Source organism: Bombus pascuorum, chromosome 4 (genome assembly GCF_905332965.1).
Source record: "Bombus pascuorum chromosome 4, iyBomPasc1.1, whole genome shotgun sequence".
In the NCBI taxonomy this organism is placed as follows: domain Eukaryota; kingdom Metazoa; phylum Arthropoda; class Insecta; order Hymenoptera; family Apidae; genus Bombus; species Bombus pascuorum.
The window spans coordinates 2,352,961-2,369,886 of NC_083491.1; the positions used below are offsets into that span (position 1 = coordinate 2,352,961).

Here is a 16,926-nt window from a genome sequence, read left to right on the forward strand (position 1 = left end):
ATTTTTGTAAGGAATGAAACAATGTAAAAGTAATAATGATTAATTTTATGTATCTTTTATGTATTATAATAGTATCATGTTTATGAATATTAATAATACTTATTAATATTTAATAGTAGTATAATATACTTCATATTATTGTACATTTAACAATATTACATAATCAAGATTAAGAATTTTTAGTATTCTAAATTTTAGTACATCTAAAACTTCATATATGCACTTAAAATATGCCGGTCTTGCGTGTGGCGCCTCTTTGTGGCACTAACATGGCATTCCGTTGCAATGTACAGTTGCCTTAAAACTCCTCAATGTTTACGTTTCATCGTATCTTATAGTTTTTGTTCTAAGGTTTCTTTCAGTATCTGTCTGACGTGTACAAAAATCAAAGTGCACGATCACCAGTAGGTTAGATTGTAACATCAAATCAAACATTTTTTTATTACTAAGAAATCGTATAATCATGCTCGACTTATTTACTATATTCAGTAAAGGTGGTATTGTTCTATGGTGTTTCCAAAGCACCTCGCAAATATTTGCTCCTAGTGTTAACGCTCTAATACGAAGTGTCATATTGCAAGTAAGTGTTGCTGTCAATGATATTTATTTTTTTGAATTTCGTTACGTCCATATGGAATGCTATTAAAAGTTTGATCTTAATGTTGAAGAGGGGTTAAATTCGGAAAAAGGAGTAGCTTCCATATTTAAATAATCGATCAATTAAACAACTAATATTTATCATAATGACATTTTGTATGTTTTTTTTGCAGGAACGTACGGGAAATCATACTTTTGAATACGATTCCTTACGCTTACAGTATAAACTCGATAATGAGTTTGAGCTAGTATTTGTTGTTGCATATCAAAAAATACTACAATTGTCGTATGTAGACAAATTTTTAAACGACATCCATTTAGAATTTAGAGATAGATTCAAAAATGAATTGGAGAACTCTAAGTGGTTTTACAATTTCGAATTTCAAAATAATTATGAGCATGTACTTGCTATGGCTGAACAATGGGCACGGACTCAGGCTAAGGTACCTAAACAAATGCGTACTTTTGATGAAAGTCAGAAATCAAAAAAGACTGTTGCTAGTATGATTGAACGGAAAGATGACAAAGATAATAAAAAGCAGGGTATGTAATGAATGTAATTTGGAGATTTTACTCAATATCTCTTTTATTTATTTCAAATGCTTTGCCTTTAATAAGCTTAAGATATTATTAATTACTTTGTTTCTGTAGCTTAACACTATCTGTATATTCTTTTTACATTATTATTTCTTTTTTATATTGGAAGGCTTAAAATGGTTTAGGTATAATTCTTTATATAATACGAGTAGTTCTATTATTTATGATCATAACATTGCCAATGGATTTTTGGAGTAATCTAGAATTACTTTTTATTAGCCTTTTCATTTATTTTTTACTATTGAGTATTTTAAGCTGTTGAGGATATTTGTCTAGGATTTAATATAGAATCACAAGCAATTTTCATTTAGGTAGTAATATGTCCTTTCCAATGTGGGTATCACTAACAGGAAATGGGGATCTTCGCTTCTAGGTAAAAGGAAGATGGGAGTTAATACTAATAGAGATGATCAAAGTAAGTGATTTTGGATTTTACATACACACATAATCTGCTGCATAAATGAATTATATGTTACTGCTATGGATTAACAATATTAACAGTGACTGGGTCTATGAGAGAATTAATATCTTCCATGTTATGATATAAGTTAAATATCCCCAATAATGAATTATTAAATTTTAAAAAGATAATTAAATGTCTGTAACAGTTTGTCTATTCTCCTTTTTCTTTCTAGTATCTTTTAGTCTTTTATGTTCTGACCCTTATTTAATTCCACAGTGAAAATTCAAGAGATCCCTAAACAGGATTTGTCAAACAATCAAGTAAATCATAACGGAGAAATGAATGAAGAAGTTTTAATCGCAAACCGTATGAAATTGGCTCAAAAAATGAATAACCAAAAGAAAAAAGTCGATAAACAGTGAGTTTCTTACATTTAAAAACAATAAATTTTGCATTGTATGAAATAATATGCTATATACAATATTTACGTTTCATAGAAAAAGCCAAAAACCTGAGAAAGCTGGCAAGAAACCCCGTGTGTGGGAATTAGGTGGGACTATCAAAGATCTTGCTGCTTTGGAACGCACCAAAGATAAACCAGAAGAAAGTGGCGATTATGTGGGAGCTGATAAAACAGTATAAATCATTTATTTTTAATTAAATAATTATGTTTAATAATTTATTTATAATTAAAAAATGGAATCTTCAAAATTATCTTTTTAGTTAGTAGGTCAAATGAAAGGTGGCATTCGTGATATAGTAGTTGAAAGTGATTCAGAGGATGAGTCTGACGAAGAAATGGAGAATCCCAAACCCCAAGTACAAAAGAAAAGCAACAGTATGTTTTCAATGTTCAAGAGTTTGGTCGGTAACAAGTCTTTGAAACACGAGGATATGGCTCCAGTTCTGGAAAAATTAAAAGATCACTTGATTTCGAAAAACGTAGCAGCTGATATTGCTCAAAAATTGTGCGATTCTGTCGGCGTAAAGCTCGAAGGAAAGGTACTTGGTACGTTCGATAGCGTGACTAATACCGTGAAAGCCACGCTGACCGACGCATTGGTGCAAATACTGTCTCCAAAGAGACGTGTGGATATTCTGCGAGACGCAATGGAAGCAAAAAAAAATAACAGACCTTATGTTATGACCTTCTGCGGCGTAAATGGGGTGGGAAAATCCACAAATCTAGCGAAAATTTGTTTTTGGCTTATAGAGAATAATTTTCGTGTGCTAATTGCAGCGTGTGATACATTTAGGTGCCTTATTTATTTACCACAGTTCCTATTTCATTAATTTTTTATTTTAATATAGACGTGTTGTATTTTCAAATAATTTCATTTCAGAGCTGGTGCAGTTGAACAATTGAGAACTCATATGCGCCATTTGAATGCTCTTCATCCGCCAGAGAAGCATGAAAATCAATCTATGGTTCAACTGTATGAAAAAGGTTATGGAAAAGATGCTGCTGGTATTGCAATGGAAGCGATCCGTTTTGCTAAGGATATGAAAATCGATGTAGTTTTGGTGGATACCGCGGGCAGAATGCAAGATAACGAACCATTAATGAGAGCCTTGACTAAGTTGATCAAAGTAAACGAACCAGATTTAGTACTCTTTGTTGGCGAAGCTCTTGTTGGAAACGAAGCTGTTGATCAATTGGTAAAATTTAATCAAGCACTAGCCGATCATAGTCAATCCACCAATCCTCATATCATTGATGGCATCGTGTTAACTAAATTTGATACAATCGATGATAAGGTGAATAGAATCTATCAACAGGATATAATTAAATATTTATTACGATATATCGTTATACTGTTTATTGTTATTGGTTTTCAGGTAGGCGCGGCAATTTCTATGACGTATATTACTGGACAACCCATCGTTTTTGTTGGGACAGGGCAAACTTATACTGACTTGAAGTCATTAAATGCAAAAGCCGTGGTACATGCATTAATGAAGTAATTGTTGATTTGAATAATAAAAGACGATATTAAAATTATTATATAAAAAAAATTCATTAAAATTTCAATGGATTGTTGTCAACTATTTCGTGGAATTAATTATCTCTATTGTAATAATAATTACAATTATATACAAAAAGTTTAGCGAGAATAATATATTATCGTGTTTAAATACATATGTATTATTTTTGATTATCTTTCATCGATTTATATTGCTCTCATGATAAATTTTTTAATACGCTAGCGTTTAAACGATTCGGTAAATACTGCTATTCTTAGAATCGCTCGAATTCGTTATAAAAGATTTATGATATAAATTTATAGTGTTTTCTAAGAACTATAAATAATGCGATTAAAACAAGAAGATGGAATGTCATACATTCTTCGTATGCTTCGTTTTTTTTTCAACAATTATTTTATTTTGTATGCTATGTCTGTAATATTGATTTTTCACTTTTCTGCCACTTGTTGAATACGTAGCATATAAATTGACTGTTCCTCTTGCAAGAATATTGTTGCACCGGTGAAGATGTGTCGTGTATGTAATGTTTAACAAATTGTTTAATAAATTTTACAAGTTTTCCTAAGTTCAGGGTTCTATTTTTGTCATTTATTTGCGTTCAGGTGCAAGCGTAATACTTTTGCTGTTGTTGATAACAAGGACTCGTCTCAGATATGGGCCATCGGTAATGGATCACCGCCATTCTTGATTTTCGACTCCTGCGAGGCTTCCTCTTCCAATTCCCAATAGACTTTATCGTCGAACTTTTGCTTCTCGGAAATCGAACCGAAGATCGGTATTTGCATCATTAAACCTACGCAAGAATTTATTTGTCCCAGTGCGATGTCGATATGATTTTAAAGCGAGCTATGTATAAATTTACATTTCCTTTCGGCGTATCCGCTTTTAGAAGAAGAAAGAAATCAAAACAAAAAGAAGAATAACGTACAATGTCCCAGTGAATGTGATTACAATTAACATTGGAAGAAAAGAAATTTAGAAACTTTTATAAATTTGCATCCTTGATTCTGTGAAATTGAGTAAATATTTAGATGCCAATCAATATTCTAATAACTGTTTATGCTCTTTCTTTTAATTCGAGAAAGATCCAACTAGGAGTTGTGCAATTTATTATTTTCAAAATGTCACTCGGATTATCAATGAGAAACGATTACCTGTTACTAATCCTGAAACGATGGCGATTCCCATTGTAATTAGTAGTACTAATAATTGATAGCCAGCCTGTCCCCCGGCTGTTCTGTTAAAGCCAGCTGATATACCATAATTGTCTCTCATCTCGGCCAAATTTGCTTCGGAGTTTGGTGCTCGCGCGGGAAAGATCTAACAAGAAGAAGCGAGATGAATTTTCTATAAAACAATATGCGAATTAAAGATCACTCGTGATTTTTAGCAAGTAGATTGCGCAAGTAAATTGCATAATTTTAAATCTTTCAGTAATAACAATAAACTTACATACGTAAATTATATTTTATACAATAATCATTCAAGAGCCTTCAACGTGCACTTCATAATAACGACGTATTATTTTTTGAACCTTTGCCGCTATTTGACTTTGAAGACAGATTTCAAATGTCGCTACTGTAGCGACATCCATCTTTGAAGAGAAATTTAAAATTTGTCTTCAAAGTCGGATGGCGGCAGTATGCCGTCTTTAAATATTTAATGCTTCGACTAATTAATAGTGTCATCAGAAAAATATGCCGATCGCATAAAAAATTGATCAGTACTTCGAGTCAAGTTATAACAGATATTTAGATTGTATGTTTAGCCAGTGAAAATGTGAGTGAGAATGTGTAGACATCAGACGATAGTAACTTGAAGTCACGTAGCTATCGGGTATCGAGTGTGTGATTGCTTATAACGAGAGAATTTAGATGACAAGTAATGATCGTGTTGAGAAATAGGAATATCGACAAGTAATATGTCTTGAGAAATAGGAATATTGTTTCTAGAATAGCTAGTCACGGAATGGAGAACGTAATGGTGCCCTCTGGTACAGCACAGAGTGTAGCGCTTACTTCAGAACCTCCGACACATATTTATGCTTGCATACGATCTTTATACAGGCTTACAGTGATTCGATCACGCAGTATTCTATATCCTAACTTCAAAAATTTCCAATATACCAAACGAAAAGAGAAGCATAGATCGAAATGTTAAAAATCATTTCTAACCTCTCCTAACAACGTTTTGGTAGAAGATACCAAGATTCACCGACACAGAGAATATAGAGCAAAGATCACTGCAATCGTCCCCTAGGAATTAGGTCGAAAGACTAAAGTTACGTTGGCCAGCGAACAACAACAACAGCCACGAGTTTCTTACGTTCACCTACCGGGATATCCGTTTCACGACCGATAGATTAAGCGATCTCTGAGGCTTTTCGTCCTCGTAGAATGGACAGAAGTTGGCCGCTATTCACCGGTTAGTCGCGTATTTAGCGTCTCTCCGCGAACTCAATTACCCGAAAGCCAGTCGCCAATTAATCCTTCGTTAAGGAGAGGAAACTTACGTACCTCGTAAAGGGAATAATCGTAAGAGGCTTCAGTGGCGATGCCTGCCATCAGTGCGCCAAAGATACCACCTAAAACGCCGGGCATGCCGTGGAGATTGTGCACGCCGCACGTGTCATGAATCCTCAGACGTTTTTGGATCAGCGGCTGGAAGAAAAAGTGGAATCGTGACCGAAAGCCTGGAAATTGCAAGTTTGAAGGAGATTGCTGTAACTGGTGAGTCAAGCCATTCCTCATTTTTTCAATTTCTACTGATACTGCACAATGGTAAAATTTGATACGATGAGACGATAATGAATAGTTAAATTTGAAAGTTCTTTTATCTCACACGAAAAGAAGATAAAATTCGTCTTGCTTGTTGCCTTGTTCGTAAATAGGTTATGTAATAGTTGAAAGTATTGATACAATCAAGATGTTAAATTTGCAAATTCTTTTATCGAAAAGTAACGAGAAGAAGTATGATTTTTATATATTCAAGCATAAGATCGTTTATATTTTTTACAAATATGCGATATAGTAGTCAAACCGCGAACAATACCAATTTGAAATTAATCGCTTGGTTTTCGAAAAATTGAACATTGCATTAAGCATACAGTCGGTATTTTTATATTTATCGGAACGTATCAGATTAATGCGAAGAATGAACGAGGGTTAAGAAGATAAATTGCAGGATGAAGTTAAAGTGGATGACTTCCGGGGAACGGCGGTTAGAATCGTGAGGGTTGATAGTAAGGATGAAGTCGAGGCAATAATTAGGGTATTGGGGTTGATGATGGGTGTAGATGAGAGGTAATGATTGGGCACTAATGGGGACAAGTGGGGGGTTTGAACTGATTCACCGAGTAATTTGTGAATTTTTGGTGCGACAAATTGGCCGTATAGTTTTTTAAGAGATATGCACTGTAAATTTTCTATTTCTGTAAAAATTTTATTCCGTTTCGTTACTGTTTCACTGTTTTACTTTTGTTTGTTATTCACCTTTTTTTTATTAATATAAAAAATTACTTCTCTGCAAGCGATTATAATTTCTCGAAAGTTTCTCCAGTTCTCTTTTTATCTGTTTTTTAAATTTCTCTTTACGATCATTCATCATCCTTCTCCAATTTCTTTCAACATCATCTTCGATCTTGCGTCGATCTTCTTCAATGGATGTTTAAAAATAGAATTTGATATTTTTCTGTTATTAGAATACCAATAAAATGTCGAATGTCATTTTAAACATATATTTAGCACATATTTTTTTTCTGGTCACTGTTCAAAGCAATTTGACAGTGGTTGACTAAATGGTCTTACATTTCCTCGATTTTCGTTTGTCGTTCTGCTGTGTGTTATCTCTGAATAAAATGCATTCAGTTTATTGGAAAACCAATTTGTTAATTTGTTTCCTGCATCAGCTGAACGCTTCCCTCTTTTTTTTGTTTGTTACCATTCCTTGTTTTAGTTTTTTTTACTTAATATCGCTGTTTCCTTTGAACGCGATGCGAGCACTGTGTCGAAAAATGTTACTCTCGCGTAATTTTCATTTTTACAAAATTTAGGAGGACAAACTAAGAGAGAAAAAGTTGATGGAAAAAAATGTATCTCGTACGAAAATGTAGCATTCGTATATTTGTTGTTCTCGTCGTTTTTTCAATCAAAGTGAGAGACTAAAAAGAATCGCAGCTATTACGTCCTTGTTTCTTTCTCTGTGCTATTTATATTTTTTTCGCCAGAAGAACATGAAAATTTAAGTTGGCAATTTGAATAACGTTTAATTAAAATGCATTTCGTTAGAGTAATCAGTAAGGTTATTAATTTTTCCATACATATTTTTTCAATTCTCCTTTATATTTTATTATACGTTGTTAATCGCTATTAACGCTAATAATAATAACGCATTCGAAACGTACGATAATTGTTCCTCCTAAATTTCACGCAAATTCGCGACTACCTACACGTTTCCCAGATATGCTTATATTTACTGTTATGCTTTCCACTGACTGTTCTGTGGAAAGCATAGATCTACGCGAGCGTTAAACGGGCGAAAGATAACAAAACCGGAAAATCTAAGTGGATGATGCGTACCACGTTGAAAACAATTTAGTTTTAATTTTTTCTCCCTTTTTTTTTTTTTTCGTCGTTACGACTTTCGCGTACAAAATATTACTTTCATGTGCTTTATCGTTCTACTCGCAAAGACATTAGTCTCTTTTTACCTTTAATAAACGTTCATTTTATTATCATTGTTACTTTTAAATTTTATTCATTATCCTTTAACGCTCTGTATAATACTGTGATAATTTTTTGGTAGAAAATCCGCTTGTAACAAATTATTACTTTCCCTTTGATAAAGTTGGATTCTTCAAGCCGAGAAGAAATATCTTGTTAGTTTTGTATAAGTCAGAATTTCCAGATTATTTCCTCTGGATTATAATTTTCGATAAATTGGAGTTTTCGCAGAGGCGTTGAAACCTCTGTTACCTCTCTTAATTCTTCTTAGTAATATCGCACGAAAGCAGTAACTCTACTAATAACTAGACCAATTTCCAGGCAACTTTCAACGAAGAAATTTAGCATAGACACGAGGAGATTTTCGTTGTCGAAAAAAAAAAAAATCGCTGATTAATACGGTTAAACTGCGTTTGATCCGTACGTGTTCGGAAGTTCCACCGCGGAAGGAAAAGGGCGCGGAAATCAGAAGAACAAAGTACATAAAGAATATGGAATTAGCGAGCCGCGAAGGAAACCTCGCCGCATGAATCGCGCGGATGATTAAAAGAACTTCCGACGAAAGTTCTTCGCGATGATTATTCGTCTTCCGCGGATCTTCCTAAGTCAATACCGCCATCGCGCGTTTTCTCTATTCCGTTGTCGAGACCCAGGGCGAAAGGAAAGGGTTTAAACATTTTAAAGTCTGTGTTCCGCGCAAATTAAGGAACAATTGGTTAAATTACGTGGTATCGATAGTTTGACTTTTTCTTCATTATTCTTATCTTTTATTGATCTTTCCTTTATCCCCTCGTGCTATCCTTCTTTGGGACGTTTTAAGAGTATTTGAAACGTTATTTTTTAACGTTACAAATATTTATACAAAAGCGCGTATTGTTGCATAATTGTTGTAGTATCGTAGTATGATTATCAATGAGTGACAAGCACAAAACTTCATTGAAGAGTATTGTATTTATGAACGCTATCGAGATTCTAAATTATCCGTTCCATGCTAAGATTATCAGCGATACTAGTATTTTGAAGTAATTTCGCCACCTAAAAGGTCAATGTAACATCGTTTTTCTGTATTTTGTGGGAAATTAGGAGTCTAAAGTCTAAAGATAGAAGTTTAAAGAATTGCGCCTCTTTATGTTTACAACGCTTATTCGTATTTTTTTTTCCTTGCATTTACTACATCCGTAAAATAAGTGCAACTTCGGAGAAGCCAAAAGTTTTTAACTCGGTGAAAAATTGTATTTAGCGAGCAGCATGGCGAGTAAAAGAAATTCTTTTCTTCTTCTGCAAAGTATTTCACGATTTAATTTGGAGAAAAAAGATATAATCGCGGTGGGAACTTTTACGATATGAAATCACGGCATTGACACAAGATTAACGAGAATCTGGCTACTGGACGGTAACGAAATACGAAAGTAACGCGATATAGGCTGTTGGAGGTAACCATCGAGGATAACCGACGTCAGAGCCGATCACGTGCCGGTAAATTTAATTTGCTCGCGATTCATAATCGTTTCCCGGGCTTCACGTGCACGTCGTTTCATCGACGAAACCCACTTTCCGCGAAATTTATGTTGCCCACGTATATGAAGCTCGCGGGAACTTTCCCCGCCACTTTGGCAGCTTAAAAATTTCAGTCGACCTCGTCAACGCTTTGCACGGAGCTTCTACTATGATTATATCGAACGTTTCACCACTCACCTTTCCAACTTAAACTTACCTTCATTACGTAATATCACATCGTACTGTCACTTCTGATTCTTTTGTAGTTAATTGTACCTTAACAGCTTTACCTTCCGAATCGTGTAATTATTAACCGTCGTTGGTATTTTAATTTTACACACTCTACGACTTTTCATAATATCAAAAATAATATCGAATCATTTCAAATAACAAACATTAGAAGAACATCGTTCGATGAAAAATATCCAACCGATTTACGTCTTGTAACCACGTTTCTGTTTCGAAATAATTACCATCTCCCATGAAACCTCGCTACCTGTGCGCCGTCGTAGTTTCAAAAATTTTGTTTTAACATCGACCCTCTAAAAATAATTGACGTTTCATAATTCTTACCTTTACCAACAGCGAATCCTAAAATTGATCCAACCACTGCTTGTCTCCTATCGATCCATTTCTCACAATCTCAAACATTCCGCACATTCTCGTTTCTCTTTTTCTCAAACGTTCCAACCACCAGCGAAACTTTCATCGCCCATTCGATTCTTTTCACACGCGTTTAAAGCAAGAAAGGAGCCAATTACCGTGAGATATTTGTATCCTAAAACGCTGAGTACTCCAGCCAGACCACCCACGATCAAAGCACCCACCGGTTGGCACATCATGCCTGTATTTATTCAGAAAATGTCGCCTGGTTAGACGCACGGATCGAGTACCAGTCCAATGTAAATCTTCGATTAATTAGATCGTCTTGTACCTGCTGCGGTGCCGATGGCTACACCGCCGGCCAACGTCGAATTCTGCACGTGCACCATGTTGAATTTGCTATTCTCGGAGACCAGGGCGGAGGTCGCGAACGCGATCACACAGCTGGACGAGATGGACAGAAGAGTGTTTATAATGGCCCTTTGCTGATCGTCTCCTTGCAGAGCGGCGCTGTTGAACGATGGCCAGAACAACCACAGGAACACGGTGCCTGTCGAAGCAAACTATGTTCTCCTTTCCTCCATTTCCCTCAAAGATACCATCTTTGTATTCGACGTCGATGAATTTGCTTGCGATACGCGAATTTGTGGAACGTGAGTTTGTGCAACGAGGAATGGCGCGATGTTCGAAGAGATGGCTATATCTTTGATAGTAGCTTTTAGCGTAGAGGCGTGGTTAAGTTACTTCGGCTATTAGCGAAATGCAGTTTCATTTTAAGACGATATAAATCGTTCCTCCGTGATTATCGCGTGCATGAATTTTCCAACAAAATTCAATGCTATTTGTATTAGGCTGTCAGAAAAGTTTCTTTCGTTTTATGAGAAACTAATAGACGCACAATGTTTTTGTCCAATTACGTACGTAATTTCCATTTCGTTCTGTCGAGATAAACATTTCAAAGACTTGGTTTCACGTTTGTACAAAGTTGCACAGTTGTAAAAAATACGTTTGCGAAAGAAAGATACTTTTCAAACAACCTAATAATATTTCGTTTAATTTCGATCGCGCAAATGGTTAATCTACCAAAGACCAAGCAAAGGTATATCGTGTGTACTAATGATATAAATACTCCAATTACTTAAAATTTCATAAAATTGTAGAATCTAGAAGAAAGAGAAAGTTATCGAACGAATCTTTGGAATTTCCTTTCATAGTCTCCTCCGTGTTAAAAAATTGAATTTGATAGTATCGATCGATCGAAAGAGATTCAAAGATTCGATGAGTCAATGATTCTTGCGTAAGATTCTTCGAACTTAAACGATTATTTAACGTTGGAGGTATAATTTGACGAAGTTAGCGATGTTCCTCGATCGCGAAGCGGAGAGAAAAAAATGAGAGAAACAGACCAATCATGGCGAAAATGTCAGAGTTGTAGGATGCTCCCTCGAGATTATGTTCCTTAGGCTTGTGTATCATTCCAAATACGAAACTGACGGCAAGTCCAAAATACGCTCCGAACACATGGACGAACATGCTATCGCCTGCATCGACGGCCTGCGAAATGAAAATTCATTTGACGAAAAAGAGAAGAGAAGAAAGGAACAATCGACAGGACTCGTCTTTATTACGAGTTCCTCGATCTGTAGTTATGATTTTTATTTTTTAAATCATTTCCTTTAGATTTCTGTTTCGCAGAGTAACGATATTTTCATCGATAAACGTTAACACGCGTAACACAGTAGAGATTTCATTTCTGTTTCGAGGAAAATCCCAAAGTAAATTGAAAATAAAATCGATAATAGCGAAAGTAAATAAGTTCGATGCGCCAGGACAATATGGAATACCGTGGAAACATGTTTGTTCACCGGTAATACACATCGTGCTTACGACTCTTTCGAACATTCACTGCCAACAGTGATTTCAACGTGTGTTGGTCCAAGTTCTAGTAATTTTTAAAACGGAACTTTCGAAGAAATTTAATAACGAAAGTAAGGAGGAGAAACGGTTTGATTAGTACGTGTTCGTTCTACTTTTTTGGCTATCGATTACACGATAGTCGACTTTAGTTTGTTTTTTAAAATCGACCGCTTCGAATACCTTTTCGCAACTTTTCTAATTATCAGTATTCGCTAATCTTATTCCAACGTCGCGTCGTTTAAAAACTTTGAAATTTACGGAACTTTCGAAATTATACCGCACGCGATTTCTCCCTCGAAAATATCAAACTGTTTGAAACTTTGGGACGAACGGAGATCGAAGTAGATCGAAGGAAATCTATATAAATGTCTGTTTCGATCGTATGTCAGCGATGTTTCACTTTTATACGTATATCGATTATTCTGTGAAATAGAAAAAAGAAAAGGAGCAGCATACTGTCTTTAAGGAAGAGAATTTAAAAAGCCCATTTTCCCAACTTCTCTTCCCTTTTCGTTATCCAAAATTTATCATATAGAAGTCTTAAATTTAACTTCATGGATAAACGCTTCAAATGTTTTAGTAAAAACGAAGAATCTTCAACGGTACGTAAAATATTCTAAAATATTCTACTGTTCTCTAAAGATGCATTGGATAATTATAAAACAGCAGGCGCGTGATAATTTTCCGCTGTTCTTGAAAAACTATTATTTTAACTATTTTTAGATCGACTAGCGAGGCTGTACATACACTTGACAGCTTGTCCGCGCTACAAGAAATTTCCTGCTTCTATTCTTTCGAAATTAACCGACGTTTCAAATTAACCAACAACCCCGCACGCCCCTGGCAATCTCATTTTATTAGCAAAAATTCCTCTTCGATCTCTGCGCCCCATCCATCATCCAATATCCATCATTTTCTTCCGCAGAAGCCGATAACGCGCCTGGCGGAAAGCCTCTCTACGTGCCGTTGAACCGGTCGTTTCCGGTATCGAGCGGAAACTCGCGCTCTCGATGGCGGGTCGTTTGAAAATCGAGCGTGACGCTCGTAAACGCGCCCGAAGAAGGAGGAGTTGACTTACCATGAGCAGATGCTCTCCCACGTACTTGTTCACGGTGAACATGATCAGCTCGAGAATGCCCATGAACACGAGCTGCATGTAGGTCGTCTTACCCAGCAAAGCACCCATGGATATCAACGGCGTGGCCACCGCAACGTCCGCGTTCAGCAGGCTGAAAGTTGCCACGTGGGTTGATCGATACGCGCGTTATTAACCGGCTGCTAGTCGCCCCGAAAACCGGAGATCAGTATTCATAACATGGATGCGCGATCTCGACTGTTATGCAAACAGGTCGGATCACGGAACCGGAACACGGACGTGATATCCTGGTCGTTCGTTCGCGCGGACCTAGCGCGACCATTCCTCCGCGCCTCCGAGGCTCGTGTATAGCAACCAGAGTGAATCTACCTTTTACTCTTCTTTTCGTTTTCTACTTCTATTCCTTTGGAATAGTATGGAAGATGGGACGTTGCTCCTTTCGAACAAGCTTCCCAGCCTCCTTGCTCTTTATCCTTGTTTTTTAACGCTGTTCGAGATAACTGGAACAACGGTTGTCAGTGAGAGGCAAGCGAGAGGCGGTCGGGTATCACGTGGATAATTTCCGATGTTATTGTTCCAATAGTTCGTAAGAATGTAGGTAGGGAAAGATTTTTCGTAACACCGCATTTAGAAAGCGAAGATATACAGAACGAAACTTGAGATGGGAATAAATTTAAGTTTTGAATGAGTTCAAGAAACGGAAAATCCTGGCCTAAGGAAGTGGTTAAGAGATATTAACCGTTCCAACGAAGAATTTACCAGTCTATTTGGTGAATAAGGCGATGTTAGATTACCATGATGCGATGTATTATTAATGTGGTACAAGGGTAAGATCGTAGAAGATGTTGTAGGTGGAGAACATTGTGCCTATAGATATTTATCAAACGATAATTATTCTCCCGGAATATATACATTTTGAAGAACTTGTCTACAGTGTTGTAGCGTTTTATTCGTATCATATATTGAGGAACGTAGAACCCAAGGAATTCGGTGTATAAGAGAAAGTTTATTCCCAGATTAAACACAGATCAAACACTCCGTGTAAAAATTCAACGTAAAATGTCTCTTTTATTTCCTCTCGTTCAATTATCAGTTCTATATATTTTCAATGCACTTTTACACATATTTCTGTACCAATTACTTAATACGAGTAAATAAACGTTGCAACAGATACGAACGAACAACGTAGAGACTACGAAAGTAATTACACTAACAAACAGCGATACAGCGATATTCCACTTTATGATCACTTTTCGTTTGGAAATTCGAGCAGACTGTTATTCGAGGCAGACTTTTTCTCTTATTGCGATAGGCCAGCGTGAATTCGAGGCTCGACGAAGGGAAAAAAGAGGACTCGAAACACAGAGTATTCGTTGCACACTTTTTCGGCTTATCAACTATTCATGCATCAGGTAAACACAATCCTACAAGCTGGCTTTGGCATTCAATCGTGCATCAGCCAGTTCGAATATATTTTGCAGCAGTATCCGACAAAAATATCCTCGGACTTTTCTGCCAATAGGAACCTGATGTGTATATTACCGGGACTGCTATACAAATTTATTTGTTTCCAATAGCTATATATATGTACGTGGTACCATGAGTTTTTCGAATACAGTGACGCAAACGAGGCGCAAACTTCGGCCTTGTGTCACGCAAGAATTTCCAAACTTCCTCCCGATGACGATAATTTTGCGAATATTTGTAAAAATCTCGATCGAAGTAGTAGAAGTTCCGAACGGAAGATATTCTCCATGATAATTTTTTACAAAAGCGAATAGCCTATAACTTTATAGCTATTTATAAGTAGTTGTAAATATAGTGTTTTTTTTATTTCATAGTCTATTACATGTACATTTCGTTCTTCTTGTTTATTTTTTATTTTCTTTAGTCTAAAACAAATTTAACGATTCGTAATATCGTGCGCCGATCGAGAAGGACCAGCGCTATTTTACATCGTTGAATTAACATCGTCACAACGAAATTTCTTATTTCTTAAAAATATCTTGATTGTTGAAATTGTGAAATTTTACTTTCGAATCGTTTATCTTGGAGAATATCTTGCAAAAAGGAAATTCGGGTTTCCCGGATTCGCTTTAATATATTTTCTCTCGCGTATAGAAAGTAACTTGAAATATCGGAGTGTGCAATGGTATTTCGTAATTAGTCAGATTATTCAAATGGAAAAGCATCTGTAAATTATGCGCGGGAAGGTAGGAAATATGGAATTAATACATCTGTCTTAAGCAGCGAGCTTTAGAAGCTCGTGGCAAACAACTGCGCGCTTTGTTACTTTGTTCAACACTATCGTGGATCGTGAAACCACTTAGGGAAGCTATATAACATTCTGCGATATTGTTGCGGTGCTTTAGATGCTTTAGGCCCTAAGAATGCTTCAAGTTGAATACCTAGAAAACCTTTGCTGGATTAAAGAAGAAACTTTATGTAACATCGTGCAACAGACTCCGTACAGTATACTCGAAAATTGTTTTTGCAATTTAGAGTCTCGCGTGACGCGTTAGATTCGCGTTAAAATTATTCCCAACTTTCTTGCAACATAAAAGGTATAACTTAGAAAAAACGAAGCTGGCACCCCGCTGGGGGTAGCCACCCACATGCTATATTTATTTTTATTTTATTTTTTTTTCTCACCAATAAGATATAACTCTTTACCAAATGTCCATAAGGACAAATTGTAAAAAAAAACCAAAATAAAATAAAAACTTTCTTGCAAGATTGTGTAGCATCAAAGCGTGCGAAAATTGTGAGAAAATGTCGCGACGTTACGCAATAATTTTTCCATGCATTGGAAGTTTATAAAACGTTTTAAAACGTGGCCGAGTCAATTTGAAATATAGTTGCAAGAGAGATAGTTGCGGAACATTTTCACATTACACGTGCGACTATTTGCAATGTTCTAAAACGATATCGAGTACTTTCCAAGTTTATAGAGTGTTTTAGAACAGTTTGGAGTATTTCGAAATCGTATTTTCCTCTCTAAACAATTTCAACGTTACACCATACACGCTATTATTTTGACTTTGTAGCTTGTTGTGGAGTATTACAGTACACAGTAGAGCAGGTTCATACGTAGAACATTTTGGAAATAGTTTAGAATAATTTGCAACGTAGTTGCATATTGGAATTCCCTCTCTAGGGAATTGCTATGTTACTCGGAAGCATTTTTACGATACCCTTGAATATTATAGGCTATCCATAATACTGTAGGATAGTTTGTAACTTTGTTGTAGTAAATCTGTAGATCGACGACATCTTTGAAAAACTTTCAGTTGAGTTAGTAGTGTTGCAACGATGATTTAAAAGTCCGTGGAATTTGTCAGAACGTGTCTGACGATATTTTCAAGTTTTCTATGATATACCGATTATTTGGAAAAATATGTCGAAATTTGTTTCCTAGTTTTTGTTTTACCAATAACAACAGCGACTAGTCGAGCGAAATCGAAAGTCAGATTCTTCGTCAAAACGAAATATTATTAACAACGAGACAA

At 35.9% G+C, this 16,926-nt stretch overlaps 2 protein-coding genes and 1 long non-coding RNA gene across 7 annotated transcripts in view; 2 read left to right on the top strand and 1 right to left on the bottom strand.

The window, feature by feature from the left end:
* Window positions 1-304: 304 nt before the first annotated feature.
* On the top strand, window positions 305-4,148 carry LOC132906529 (signal recognition particle receptor subunit alpha homolog). Of its 2 annotated transcripts, XM_060958801.1 has the most exons (8): window positions 306-580; window positions 771-1,140; window positions 1,568-1,609; window positions 1,874-2,015; window positions 2,095-2,233; window positions 2,321-2,853; window positions 2,941-3,355; window positions 3,437-4,148. In XM_060958801.1, exons 1-8 carry the CDS (start codon window positions 464-466, stop codon window positions 3,560-3,562), a joined length of 1,884 nt encoding a protein of 627 aa, XP_060814784.1. In that variant the 5' UTR covers window positions 306-463; the 3' UTR covers window positions 3,563-4,148. The 2 variants fall into 2 exon arrangements, with proteins under 2 accessions (XP_060814785.1, XP_060814784.1); XM_060958802.1 differs by lacking the exon at window positions 1,568-1,609 and having other exon boundaries at window positions 305-580.
* Window positions 3,699-16,926, bottom strand: part of LOC132906536 (ammonium transporter Rh type B) — a 44,104-nt gene continuing 30,876 nt past the window's right edge. For all 4 annotated transcript variants that reach the window (XM_060958819.1, XM_060958821.1, XM_060958818.1 and 1 more), the window contains 7 exons: window positions 13,400-13,550; window positions 11,811-11,958; window positions 10,736-10,954; window positions 10,563-10,645; window positions 6,100-6,243; window positions 4,738-4,903; window positions 3,699-4,376 (listed from right to left, as the gene is read on the bottom strand). In XM_060958819.1, coding sequence (XP_060814802.1) covers window positions 4,231-4,376; window positions 4,738-4,903; window positions 6,100-6,243; window positions 10,563-10,645; window positions 10,736-10,954; window positions 11,811-11,958; window positions 13,400-13,550 — 1,057 coding nt within the window. In that variant the 3' untranslated portion in view covers window positions 3,699-4,230. The remainder of the gene's footprint in view (window positions 4,377-4,737; window positions 4,904-6,099; window positions 6,244-10,562; window positions 10,646-10,735; window positions 10,955-11,810; window positions 11,959-13,399; window positions 13,551-16,926) is intronic.
* On the top strand, window positions 6,200-10,955 carry LOC132906556 (uncharacterized). Its single transcript, XR_009657997.1, has 2 exons — window positions 6,200-6,312; window positions 10,724-10,955. It is a non-coding gene; the product is annotated as an uncharacterized LOC132906556 (long non-coding RNA).